Below are 13849 nucleotides of genomic sequence, written 5' to 3' on the forward strand. Positions count from 1 at the left end.
AGCCTCAAGGTGCTGACCCTGCAAGGTCACCCTGACTCTGGGCAAGAACAGGATATCTGAGATGAGTCTCAGTGATAGTCCAGTATACATGGTGCTTCAAAAACCAGAAACCTGGAACCAGACCAATGACTCATTGCAACAAGTATTTGCATGTAAAGCTGTTTGGGTAAAAAAATATACTGTGTGAGACACTGCACTTTGCAGTTCCCCTTCAGTGAATAAATCATCGATGGAGAGGTGGAAAAGATAGCAGAATGGAGTCGCACGCCATGTGGGAAGAGGCAGCACTACAGACACAGTGGTGGCCACAGGTGTGGGAACATGGCACGGTGTTGCTGAGTAGAGATGGAGCTCAGGCAAGTGCTGCCCAGTCACACCATTTCCCTGGCTCCGAGCAACCAATGGCAGGATGTCTGAGATGGAGAATGGTTCATTTCTGGATTGGGCCTCCTCAAAAGACCTCCATGGTTTGTGCTGCTGCTGGAGGCTGAGTTGTCTGTAGTCCATGTTGCTGCCCGAGGCCATGTTGATATCCATGGTCCTTGCTGGAAACCATGTGGAAGTCCATGATCTGTGCTGCTGCTGGCTGTTATGGGCAAGGAAGCTTCTTTTGCAGTAGTATCAATGACTGAAGAAGGCTTGAGAATGAGAGACATTGAAGGCTTCTGTGACAGCTCCCCCCACCAAAAAACCAAACAAACAAAACCCCAACCCAACAACAACAACAAAAACCCCGTCTAGACAGGAAGCCATTGAAGAGAGTCCTAGAAATTGTGATAGGGATCCTGAAGTCTAGCTCTTCACAGTTGATGATTTCTGGTGGGGGTGGGGTGGGCTGGGGAAGGACTCAGTTCCCTTTAAGGGGCTGGCCACTTGGAGTTTGAACATGTTCTAATGAGTACATGGGCAACACAAATGGGACTTGGTGTATTTTTTCTTTTATTGGGGAGGGCCCAAGGGTGGGAGGGTGGGTCTAGGGGGACTGGGAAGTGAGTGTGATTGGGGGTGCATTGTGTGAAATTCCCAAATAATAAAAATAGGATGTTGGAAAAAAAATTCTGGAGAAGCTATAGTCTGCATTTTCCCTAGGAAGGCCTGGATGATATCACTAAAGTCTTAAGACAAGCAATGGCCAAGAATGTCCTGGAAACAGAACTCACTGGGTCTGACCAATACAGATTTAGAATTAGTGGAAGATACGGCCATTATCCTAGACTCTGTCAGAGCAGATTGATAATGGAATATCAAGTTGTGGAATTTGACTGTCAGAGGCTTAATGTAACTAAATGGGCAACAAGGCACGGATGAGTCTGATTAAATTTAAGTTCAGGATCCAAAGGGAAAGACAGAAAGACAATTAAGATATGTGAGGTGTGTAACTACTCCTGCCTCATCTCTCAAACACAACAAATACAATACAATGGGGCGGTGGTGGCGCACACCTTTAATCACAGCACTCAGGAGGCAGAGGCAGGTGGATCTCTGTGAGTTCCAGGCCAGCCTAGGCTACAGAGTGAGTTCCAGGAAAAGCGCAAAACTACACAGAGAAACCCTGTCTCGAACCCCCCCCCAAAAAAAAAGCCCCCAAAACAACAAATATAATACAATAAACCCAAATCCCAAACTGTGGTAACTGGCAAGCAGAAAGCTCACATAAGTCCTGGTAATGAATACAGAAAAAACAACCAACCAACCAACCAACCAAACTCCACAGTTTCTTACCTACTTACCAGTTCCAAGGCAGTTCAGTCTTGGTTCTAGGAGAAAGGGAGATTCCAGATCCCTTACAGGAAGTGTCTTAGTTAGGGTTCCTGTTGCTGCGACAAAACACCATGAGCATAAAGCAAGTCGGGGAGGAAAGTATTTATTTGGCTTACACTTCCACATGGCAGTCCACCACTGAAGGAAGTCAGGACAGGAACTCAAACAGGCAGGAACCTGGAGGCAGGAGCTGATGCAGAGGCCAAGGAGGGGAGCTGCTTACTGGCTTGCTTCCCATGCTTGCTCAGCCCACCTTTTTATAGAACCCAGGACCAGCAGCCCAGGGATGGCACCACCTACCACGGGCTGGGTCCTCCCCCATTGATCACTAAATGAGAAAATGCCTTACAGCTGGTGTCGGGTTGACACACAAAACCACCCAGTACAGGAAGGATCCTCACTATCCCTCGAAAATCCTTATGAGGTCACAGTCAGAGGAGGGCAGGAAGGGGAACTTGTGACAGGGGCTATCACGCTTTGATGGTGGTATTATAAATTAGCGTGGCTTCTTTGTTAAACAGTCTGGCAATGTCTTCTACACACTTCTACCATTTAGACATCCCCTAGGGGACATTAACCCAAAAGAAATGAAAAAAACATAAGTACACACAGAGACTTGTAGACCATAGCAGCTTTATCTGAAACAATTCTAAAGTGCAAACAATCCCTATGACCACAGAAATGTAGAAAAACTGTTATGTATCCACAGTAGACCAGTACATGGGAAGAAAATGTTACAACCTAGTGATACATAGAAGAAAAGAGATGAAATTACCTTAAAATACTCATGCCATTTGAAAGAAGACAGATGAAATCATTATATATGATCCAGTTAACACTTTCAGAAAATGAAACCAGTATCAAAACACAGGAAGGAGAGCCATGGTACTGTAAATGGGCTTGGGGAAACTTTCGAAGTTGAAGGAAATGTTTCATCGTGGGGATGACTTCAATGATACACAAAAATATTGACATTAAATATTGATACCTGCAGTTTATGCTAATCTACTTCCAACTTTAGGAATTAGTTGGAGGGCTGGGGTGTAGCCCAGTGGTTTGACCTTGCGGGAGGATTTGGGTTTAATTCCCAGGTTTGCAAAACAAATCAGCCGGAGATGGTTTTCAGCTGTGCACATTTGTGCCACACGGATTACTTGCCCGTTACCGGATAACTCAGCCACATCATATCCCTTCCCCTCTTAATGTCCTGAGAAAAAAAGACTCTCCCGCTCCCCCGCCATGTTAGCCGTGGCTGTGAAGGTTCGGGGGGAGATGTGCGTAAAGCTATTTACTGATCTACAAAAAGACACTGTCCCTTAGCAAGTTATTCTCTTTTCCACCTTGGGAAAAGGATATCCGGTTTCTCCCCATTTTTAGCTTTTTTTCCCCTTTCTTTCTTTTGTAGTTTAAATCCCCTCGTGCATAAAAGAGGAAGGACCCACGCAAGCCCACGCCACGGCCTTACGTCACTGACGCCCGGTGAAAGGAAGCGGCCATTGGCCGACAGGTGCGGGGGAGCCGGCCTTTAAATTCCCAGCGCCCGGGCGCGCCGCTCTCTTCTTCGGAGCCTGCGTGGAGGGCGGACGGTGTGTGCGGCCTGGACGGCCTCGCGGCGCTCGAGGCCTCGCGGCGGCGGCGGCGGCGGCGACGACGACGGCCCGGCCACGTGACTGCGGCCGCGCGCCAGCCGCCATGGCGCAGCACCCGGCGGCGGCGCGCAGGCGCAGTGCGGGCTCCGAGGTGCGGAAGCTCGCGCGGTAAGCGATTGCAAGTGCGTCGGCCGCGGCCGAGGGAGGGCTGGCCTGCGAGGGGGGCGGGCGGAGCGCCGGGCATGTGGGGCCAGCGGCTTTTTGCTGGTATGGCGGAGGCGGAAAGCGTGAGGTTAGTCTTCGGCCTGGTGGGGAGCGTGAGCGGGGGGGCCGTCTCCAGGGCGGCGGCGTCCACGCATTCGCACTTTTAGGGTTCATGGTCCGGGCTGAGGCCTATCTCACACCCCACCCACCGCCGGCCTCCCGCCGCCCTCGAGCCGCCCTCGAGCCGCCTGCCGCAGCGAGCTCGACGACGGCACCCCGGCTGTGTGGCGTCGTCGTTCTTCCCCTTCTGGTGAATTCTGTGGTTTAGCCTTCCAAGCCCCCCAGGAAGCAAGTGTGGAGGGGCTTCCTTCCGCTTCTTCCTGGTCTCCTTTCAAGGCGCGATTTATCCCCACCATGCGGCCATCCACCTCTGCTAAAAACTGTTTATTTATTTTTAATTTTATTTATTTATTTATTTATTTTCGTTTTTCGAGACAGGGTTTCTCTGTGTAGCTTTGCGCCTTTCCTGGAACTCGCTTTGTAGCCCAGGCTGGCCTCGAACTCACAGAGATCCGCCTGGTTCTGCCTCCCGAGTGCTGGGATTAAAGGCGTGCGCCACCACTGCCCGGCTAAAAACAATTTAAAATAGTTCTAGGAAACAGTTTCTTGAAACAAGTGCCAGGATTTCCAAAGTAAAATTAATTTTTACTAAGAACATGGCAGTGGCCGGGCGGTGGTGGCGCACACCTTTAATTCCAGCACTCGGGAGGCAGAGGCAGGAGGATCTCTGTGAGTTCGAGGCTAGCCTGGTCTACAGAGCGAGTTCCAAGACAGCCAAGGCTACACAGAGAAACCCTGTCTCGAAGAACCAAAAGAAAACAAACAACAACAAACAAAAACCAAGCAAAACAAAATACGGCAGCGTTTCCCAGAAAATAGTTTCTCTAAACAGATTCCAATTTTGTTTTACAGCTACTCAGAACAGTTAAGTTGAATTTTAACACTCCCTTTTGACTTATAGTAAAGGATCCCGGATTTGAAGATGTTTCTGTGACACTATTTGGAAAAAAAAGCTTAAGCTAGACAAAAATGGAAAGTTTTAAATTTTTATAAATAAGCCCCGTTATTTCCTATGACGAGTTAATTTCTCTTTTCATAGTTGGGAGCATTTGAAACTTTGATGTACGTATTCTTTTTTTTTTTTTTTTCTTCTTGGTATGATGTAGGTATTCTTGAAAAATTGAAAAGCTCTCAAAAAATGTGCTTCAAAACATGACATATACTCTGTTTTAAAGGCAATTTTGTGAAAAAAAATTTTTCCCTGTGTTTTATAATGTATAGAATGTTTATCTTAAGTTGAAGGACAAACTAATCTTCTTGCCCCCACTGCCCCCTCAAACCCAGCAGCTTTGAAGGGTGGAGGCTGTTGATATATACCTTCTGTGCCTTTTTGAGAAAGAAATAAATCAGTTGGAATTGAATAGTGAAATACACTACATACTTAAATCATTTTAAGATTCACGAGTGGAAAGTGATTTCTGGTGTGTTGAGCATAAAATTGTAAAGTAGACGACTTCTTTTGAAATATTTTTCAGTTAAAATATTATGTAATGAAATGATTTTTCAAGTAAAAATTTTGATATATTTTAGTTTTTAATTTCGGAGTATTAAAAAAACACAAAAGATAGCCAGTCTCAGACACTTGTAGCATTTCTCTTTGTTTTATTGTGGAATACTTTCTCTTGTTTGAAAGGGTATTACTTTTTTTAAGAATGTGAGGGCTGGAGACCTCAGCAGTTAAGAGCACTGATTGCTTCTCTAGAGGACCGGGGTTCACTTCCCCTCCTCCATGCTGAGATTTGGGATGGTGTGGTTTTGTTAGAAGTTGGACCTTAGTTCTCTAGAAGCACTAACATAGCAGTTTATAACAGGCTGTAACGCCAATCCCAGGGCATCTGAAGCCCACTTCTGGCCTCAGCATGCACTGCATGCATGTGCTCCATAGACATGCATGCAGGCAAAACAGCCATACACTCACCCCCTCGCATGCACACGTGCACAAGAATATGCATGTAGTTCCAAAGTGTTGATTTATAAAGGTGGTCAAAATGTGTGTGAGTTATCTTACATGTAAATCTGTAAAAGTTTGGCTAAAGATAATGATAGGGATAGAGAGGATACATTTTGACATTGAAAACTACAATCTATTCAGAACAGATACAAGAAACAATCATGAGAAAATACATGGAAGGCAATTTTTGGTATAGAGTTTGAGTTTTGATAACCCCATTAGGACAAACACTTTTAAGAATTTGAACATAATATGGTTTAGATTTTTTTCATTGTTAATAGATATTAAAGCCTAATTCAAGGTGTTGAATTGTTAGTTTTTCAGAACTTGTCCAAATGGATGAAGATACACATTACAATAAAGGTACTGGCGTTAAATATTATTTGGGAGGTGTAAGAGCTTAATGGTACTGATTAAATCCTAATTTCTTTTTGCATTGTGATTTTATTTTAGTTGAAGATGTTGTTGGAAGTCATGTAGAAGATGCCGTAACATTTTGGGCCCAGGTAAATGGAAGCTTGGTTGGTTTCTCTTTTCTGCCTTCTTGTTTCCTAGCCCAAGCCTTTCCCAACAAAAACCAAATAAAAATCTAAGAATAAATGTATTTTTGTTTTCATTCTCAGTACCTAATCTTGATGAAGTCATGTAGCACAGACATAATTAAAAGACAGGTGACCACAACTTGAAGTTTTCCTGAGTTGAATTAATATGCTTGCAATACAGCTGAATGAAACATGAGAGGTATCAAGATTGGGACTTCAAAATTATGTTCAATAGGATCAGGAAGCCAAACACTGTCGTATTTCTGAAGTTATAGCCCCATCTAGAGGTCTTTTGTAGGATTGTTTTCTGAAAACAAGCATTTTTTCCTTATTACTAAAAAACTTGATTTAAAAAAAAATCTTAGCTTTCTGACCTGTGTGGTTTGTGTGTGTTGTGTGTGTGTGTGCATGCGCGCCTTTAACACATTCACAATATTCTCATTTTTATTCTTTGAGAATTTTATTCAACATATTGTGGTCATATTCACCCCCACCCCACTATTCAAAATAAAGTTTTGTTCTTGATCCTGTCATAGACCAGTTTGAACCACTTGGACTAACAGTTCCTGCTGATGTTGAAGGAATTGTAGACATCTCAGAAGCATGTTAGCACCTTTCCACAGCAGCATCTTTCCCAGTTGGCCAAGTATAAGTCACACTCAGAAACTGTGTTTTCCCAACTTTCTTGGTAGAAAGGTGAACAGTTCCATTTTGGGAGGTTTGGAGCAGTCTGGTTTAAGAAATAACATGAATTTATATTTAACTTAATTTGGTTGCATATGCCATTCATATGTCTACAAAATAATATTTTAATATTCTTTCCTGTTTCATATTTTTAAATTTTTTATTCTCTGAGAATTTCATACAGTATATTTTGATATTATTATTCTCTAACTCTAGACCTCACCCACCTCCCTACCTACAGAATTTCATGTTCTTTCTCTTTCTTAAAAACAAAACAAAAGCCCCTTGTATTCAATTTGTGTTGGTTGAGTACTCCTGAGCATGAGACCTGCTTAGGAATGTGATTGATATATCCAGTATCACTCCATTAAAAATACTGATTTCCTCTTTCCCAGAAGCTATAAATTTTGAGTAGCTTCTTTGCCAGGGGGTGGGACTTTCACGTTGACTCCCCTCTTCCAAGTTGGGATTTGGGACAGCATTGTTTTGTTAGAAGTTACATTGTGGGGAAGCTCAACATTCTGAATACTTGTGCCATTTCAAAAAAATTTCTTGAAAGCTTCTCACATATCATATGGCGGTAGATAGTAAAGATAGGGAGAGGATAAGCTCCATACTCTAGACACTGGGAGATGAAAAAGAAAACTCTGTTCATTTTTTTCTAATGGCCTACATTTTAATGTAAGATAAGTGTTATGTAATTATGAAATTTGAAGATTAATGAAATATTTCTGATTTCAATGATAGATTGAAAATCAGGTAAGTATATTCAGTTTTAAATACAAAGTTAAACAGGGCGTGGTGGTATACCCCTTTTATCCCAGCACTTGAGAGGCAGAGGCAGGCAGATCTCTGAGTCCATGGACAGCCAGGCCTATGCCCAGAGACCTTTTCTCAGCAAAACAAAATTAAGCACCAAAGTTCTTGGGTTTCAGATTTTTTTTTTTTTTTTCCGAGACAGGGTTTCTCTGTGTAGCTTTGCGCCTTTCCTGGAACTCACTTGGTAGCCCAGGCTGGCCTCGAACTCACAGAGATCCGCCTGGCTCTGCCTCCCGAGTGCTGGGATTAAAGGCGTGCGCCACCACCGCCCGGCGGGTTTCAGATTTTAAGAGGTGAATCTCTAATGTGCCATTACTAATGATTTTTTGATTTTGCAAACTATACATGATAAAGGAGGGAAGAAAATTGCATTTATCTACACTTCCCATGGCTTGGGAACTCTTTTTTGATGAAGTTAAGTGTACAGTGTGTAAATAGAAGTTATAAGGAGCTACAGAAGAATATGATTTAAAGTTCTTAAAAACAAGGCTGGAGGGATAGCTCAGAGGTTAAGAGCACTGGCTGCTCTTCCAGAGGTCCTGAGTTCAATTCCCAGCACCTACATGGCAGCTCACAACTGTCTATAATGAGATCTGGTGCCTTCTGGCATGCAGGCATACATGCAGGCTGAACATTGTATACATAATAAATAAATAAATAAATAAATAAATAAATAAATAAATAAATCTTTAACAAAAAGTTCTTAAAAACCATAGAAAAATTTGAATTTGTGGTAAATTGTATATTTAAGCACAACCTTTTTATTTTTTAATGTCATGTGTATATGTGTTTTGCCTGTATTTGTGTTTGTCTACAACTTGTGTACCTGGTGTTCATCATGGTCAGAAGAGGGCATTGGATCCCTGGAACTAGAGTTACAGACAGTTGTGAGTTGCCCTGTAGGTACTAGGGATTGAACCTGGTTCTTTTGGAAGCACTTAACAGCTGAGCCATCTGTCCAATTGTGTACATACTTTTTAAATGGTGTTCACATGTTGTGGGTTTGTGTTGAGTATTACTAGCACATGTGCCAGTTGGTGCCCGACACTGAATGACAAATTATACATTTAAGTTTATTTTATAGGAACCATATATATGTACTAAATTAAGTAATACTTCCTAGATCAGTGCTGTCACTGTAGAAATGCAATGTGAACCCTATGAGTAATTATTTCTAGTTTCAGCAGCCACATTGGCGCAAGTAAAAGGAATAGGTAAAAATTTAATACATGTTTTTATTTAATGTAATATATCCAAAATATTGTTTCAAAGTCTAATCAGCAAGGTAGGCATAGTAATCTCAGCTACTTGTAGGGCTGAACCAAGAGGACCTTGAGTTTGCAGCTGGCTTGAAAAATTTAATTAGCTCCTGTTCAAAAAAATAAGGGCTGGGTTTGTGGTTTAGTTGTATAGTACTTGCCTAGTATATGTGAGGGAGGACCATGGCTTCCATTTCCAATGCTAGAAGAAAGTACACTCACAATTGGTATAAAATGTGAGCAAGATACTTTGTATTCCTCTTTTTATATTACATCTTTTATGTTTGTTTTTGATTTTTTTGAGACAGGATTTCTTTGTGTAGCTCTAACTGTCCTGGAACTAGCTCTCTGTAGACCAGGCTGGCCTTGAACTCAGAGGTTGCCTCTGCCTTCCGAGTGCTAGGATTAAAGTTGTGAACCCCCCCAGCCTTATTACATCTTTGGAATCCCAGTGTGTAGGTTTATACTATGCATTGAGTCAGACTTGTCACATTTCAAGTGAGTATTGCTATTATCTGTTAATGTACTTCTAGACTCTGATTTCCATTGATCTTAGTCATTAGTTGGTTAAATTTGGAGTTATGGGGCTAGAGAGATGGCTTAGGGGTTAAGAGCACTTGTTCTTCTTCCAGAGGACCTGCAATCTATTTCTAGTGTGTGACCTATGTGACCACTTACACCCTCTGTAATTCCAGTTCCAGGGGATTTGATGCCTCCTTTTGACCTCCTTGGTACCAAGCACATATGGTGCACAGAGATACATGCAAGCAAAACTCTCATAGCCGTAAAACAAAAATAATTTGAACTGGAGAGATGGCTTAGTGGTTAAAATTATTACTCTTGTTGCTCTCCAGAGGATGCTAGTTCAAATCCCATGTCAGGCAGCTCACAGTTGCCTCTAACTCTAGCTTCAGGGGATCTAATAGCCTCTTCTGGCTCTTGCTAACACTAACAGACACAGAGACATATACACACGAATAAAATAAATTAAAAAAATTAAAAATGAGCTATTATCTAAATTGGGAGTCAGAGAACTTCGTGTAATGGCCAGATAGTAAATATTGCATAATTAATGGGTCATACATTCTCTGTTGTAACTCTTAATCTGTAACTCTACCATTGCAGTATAAAAGCATGTGAAAGAAAGTATGTAGTTGTGACCCAATAAACTTTGTTCACCAAAACAGGTCGGTTAATTTACCCACTTCTTTCTTCAGTCATCACCTTGAGGCTCCTTCAGAAACATAAAGTATAAAAAGTTAGGAAGTATTCCTTAGATGAATGCATCAAGAAGATTAAAACTACGGGTGCTATTTCTATACATCTGATGCCTATTCTAAGATGCAAATCATAATTTTTTTGTGAGATTAAGGTGAGATGAGATCAGAGACGTAAGTAGAGATTTGGAAACAGAGGCACGCCAGGGTGAAGATCTATTGTTGGCTTCCCCTGCCTGATTTCTGCCAGATAAGTCTCTTAAAAGAGAATACTTCAGGATTGTTGGTATTCTTAGCTGAATGGCAACTCTTTCCTTCCTTCTTTTTTTGGGGGTGGTGGTGTGTGTATATTTTTGAGACAGGGTCTCATTGTGTAGCACTGACTGGCTTGGAACTCACTGTGTAGACTACCTGACCCTCTGCCCCGAGTGCCGGGATTAAAGATGTGTGCTGTCATTTCCCACACCTAGTTGTTTTTTTCTTTGAAAGGAACTTCCATTATGTAGTCTGTGTAGTGACAGGAATAACTGGAAGATTTTGATGTACTCTGAATTTTATTTACAGATTTCAAGGACTGCTTCAAATACTTCCTGGGGTCAGTTTAAATTTAGTTTCCTTTTTTTTTTTTGTACCCAGGGCCTCATGCAAACTAGGCACATGTTCTACCAACTGTGCGATTACCAAAGCTCTTGTTTCCCATTTTTTTTTTTGAATGATGACATTGACATTCATCATGATGTCTTAGAACTGCTCTTTGAGAGGTTTTCTATCTCCAGACATTATGGGCTCATTGACTATTTTATTCTTGTGTTTCTATAAAGGTTGATGTGATGTGCGTGTCTGGTGATACTTGATTTTATTTTGTGTTGTTGAGGTGGAGTGTCACCCATAGCATCAAGCTGGCTTCAAACTCATGATGCCCCTGCATTCCTACCTCTCAAGTGCTGGGGTTACAGGTGTGCAGTGCCACTCCCGGCTCATATTTCATTTCTTCTACTTCAAAATAGTAGACAGGCTTTTTGTGTACTTCGCACTCAGCTTCCATTAATGCTAACTTCTTGTATAACCATAGCACAGTGACAAAAGCCCGGAAATTAATATTGGCACAGTACTGTTAATTGAACTATGTAATAGCCTTTATTTCAGATTTTACCCACCCCACCCCCCTGCTGCTCCAGCATCCATTCTAAGATCCCCATCGTATCTTTAAGAGTCCTCTAACCTTTGATACTTTGTCAGATAGCCTGACTTTAGATATTTTGGAAGACTCCTAGGGTTCTTTTTGTTTCTTTTATTGTTTTTTTTTGTTTTGTTTTTGGTACAAGGTTTTCTTTATATAACAGTCCTGACTGTCCTGAAACTCATTCTGTAGACCAGGCTGGCCTCAAACTCACAGAGATCTGCCTTCCTTTGCTCCACCCACCCCAACCCCCAGGTGCTGGGATTAAAGGCATGCACCACCATCGCTGGGCAAATCCTAGTATTTTTTTTTTTTTTGGTTCCTGTCCTGGATCTCGCTCTGTAGATCAGGCTGGCCTCGAACTCATAGAGATCCACCTGGCTCTGCCTCCCAAGTGCTGGAATTAAAGGTGTGCACCACCACCACCTGGCTGAATCCTAGTATTTTTATAGAGTAACTTTAATATGGGTTTATATGATGATTTCTCATAAATTGGCCAAAATACCCAAAGATGATGTGTGTCCAGTGTGCATTAATTATATTGGGGTTCCTGATATTATGTCTTTGTGGGTATGTTAGCTTTAATCTACCTGGTTGAGATGTTCATTTTTTTAAAAAATGTAAATAATATTTTTTCTTTTATAATTAACAAATGCTCTATAGAGAGATACATTGTATTGACTAGTTTTGTTTCTTTTTAACTTTTTACTTGTAATTTTTTCCTGGTATTGTACTGGCCTTACAGTTTTCTTTATTCCTGCTGCATTTATTAATTGTTCTTCTGTAAGGAAGTTTCTTCTCTGCCACTTACTTGTTCAGTAATTTAACTTATATGACGACAGACTAGTGGATATGTCACAAGTTGTAAGCCATTGCTGTTATTATTTGTTTTTGCTGTTTGAATTCTTCATCTCTGACCAATGGAACAGAAATTGGCTAAAATGATAGGTTGGTTCCATGTCTTCTAAACATGTCTTAATCTTCTTTTTCTTATTTTCTGTCACCACCAGTCCTGGAATTACCCAGTCCATAAGGAACCTGCTTAGTATAATTCAGTAATATTTGGCACTTTATTTGAAGTCTATGTAAGTGACCGTAAGCTTCATGTAGCTTAGTATAATTTCTTCTAAGAACTCATTTGAATTATGAAAATCGTAACACAAGAATTTGATCTAATTCCCAGTAATAAACACTAAAAGTCCTTTAAGTGTTACACTTAGTAGAACCCTCAATTATATATAATACCATCAGAATTTATTGAATCTCATGCTCTTCCTGTTTTCTTCTTAGAATGTTAGTAGAAATAAGGATATTATGAAGATCGGTTGCTCACTATCTGAAGTTTGTCCTCATGCTAATTCAGTTTTTGGGAATCTTGATCCTAAGAAGGTAAGCTTTACTCCTGGTTATAATCATTTCTTCTTGCATGTCTGCTTTTCTACATTTTAGAATTCATAGATTTTGGAATTTGGGGCCTGTTGAACAGAAAAGACAGATTTTAGAATTTCTATAAACTATAGTCATAGTAAATTTATTTATTAAAAATAACTGTGGACAGAAATTCCGATGTAAACTACAATATGGATGGCTTTTGATCAAGTGTGGGGTCTAGTGCATGTTAGGTGAGCCGTCTACCAACAGAGTTGCATCTTCATACCTCTATATTGATGTACGTCTTTTGTCTTATATATGTATGGCTAATACCTGCTCCTAGTCTGGCTAACTTAATTACTTTCTGGATATCATTTGAAATCTTATCTATATTAATATTTTCTTTTTTGGTATGTGATTTCTCTTTCCTGCTTCAATTCTTCACTTACAGAGGGATGGGGGGGATGAGGGAGGAAGGAGCGGATAGAAGAGAAGAGGAGAGGAAGGAGGAGAAGGGGATAAGAGGGAGCGGGAAGGAGGGGGGGAGAGAGTGAGGGAGAGGGAAGGGAGAGGGGGAGAGAATGAGGGAGAGGGGAAGGGAGAGATTGTTTGTGCTTGTGGAGGCCAGAGATAGGGTGTGTCTTTTTCTATTGCTCTCCACTTTACTTTTTTTGAGACATGGTCTGTCATTGAAGCTGGGGCTCAATTGTTTTGGTTGAGCTTGCTGGCTTTTTTCATTATTTCCTCCTAAGAAGCATTTTGGACTAATCTTTTTCTTAGTGGGGCTTCTCCAACAAGACATTATAATATCATACTATTGATAAATTGTATATGTTGTCAGGTAGGGTGGAACTTAGCAGGGCCATGAATCATTGTAATAACTAAGATTTCCTTGTACCATATTCCTCCAAATGTACTTTTTGTTTCCATGGAGACAATATTGTCTCAACTGAGGATGTGTGTTTTTAAGTGGTTATCACCCTGGAGTGAGTTTTGTATCTTCCACTTCCACTTTTAAGAGACATTTAACAATGGAAGGAGATTGCTTTTGGTTGGCACAGTTGGAAGGGTACTCCTGGCATCTCCTGAGAGATGTCAAGGGAGTGATGGCAAACAGCCTGTGCAGCTCTTCACCTCCAGGTAAAGAACCAG

At 41.3% G+C, this 13849-nt stretch overlaps 1 protein-coding gene across 1 annotated transcript in view; it reads left to right on the forward strand.

The window, feature by feature from the left end:
* Positions 1-5960: 5960 nt before the first annotated feature.
* The window catches only part of Stk31 (serine/threonine kinase 31), an 80939-nt gene continuing 73050 nt past the window's right edge, over positions 5961-13849 (forward strand). The window contains 4 exon segments of the mRNA XM_052721508.1: positions 5961-5988; positions 6079-6131; positions 7599-7610; positions 12617-12715. Of these exon segments, the coding sequence (XP_052577468.1) occupies positions 5961-5988; positions 6079-6131; positions 7599-7610; positions 12617-12715 (192 nt within the window).

Source organism: Peromyscus californicus, unplaced genomic scaffold (assembly GCF_007827085.1).
Source record: "Peromyscus californicus insignis strain IS unplaced genomic scaffold, ASM782708v3 Scaffold_6__1_contigs__length_162567912, whole genome shotgun sequence".
Taxonomy (NCBI): Eukaryota; Metazoa; Chordata; class Mammalia; order Rodentia; family Cricetidae; genus Peromyscus; species Peromyscus californicus.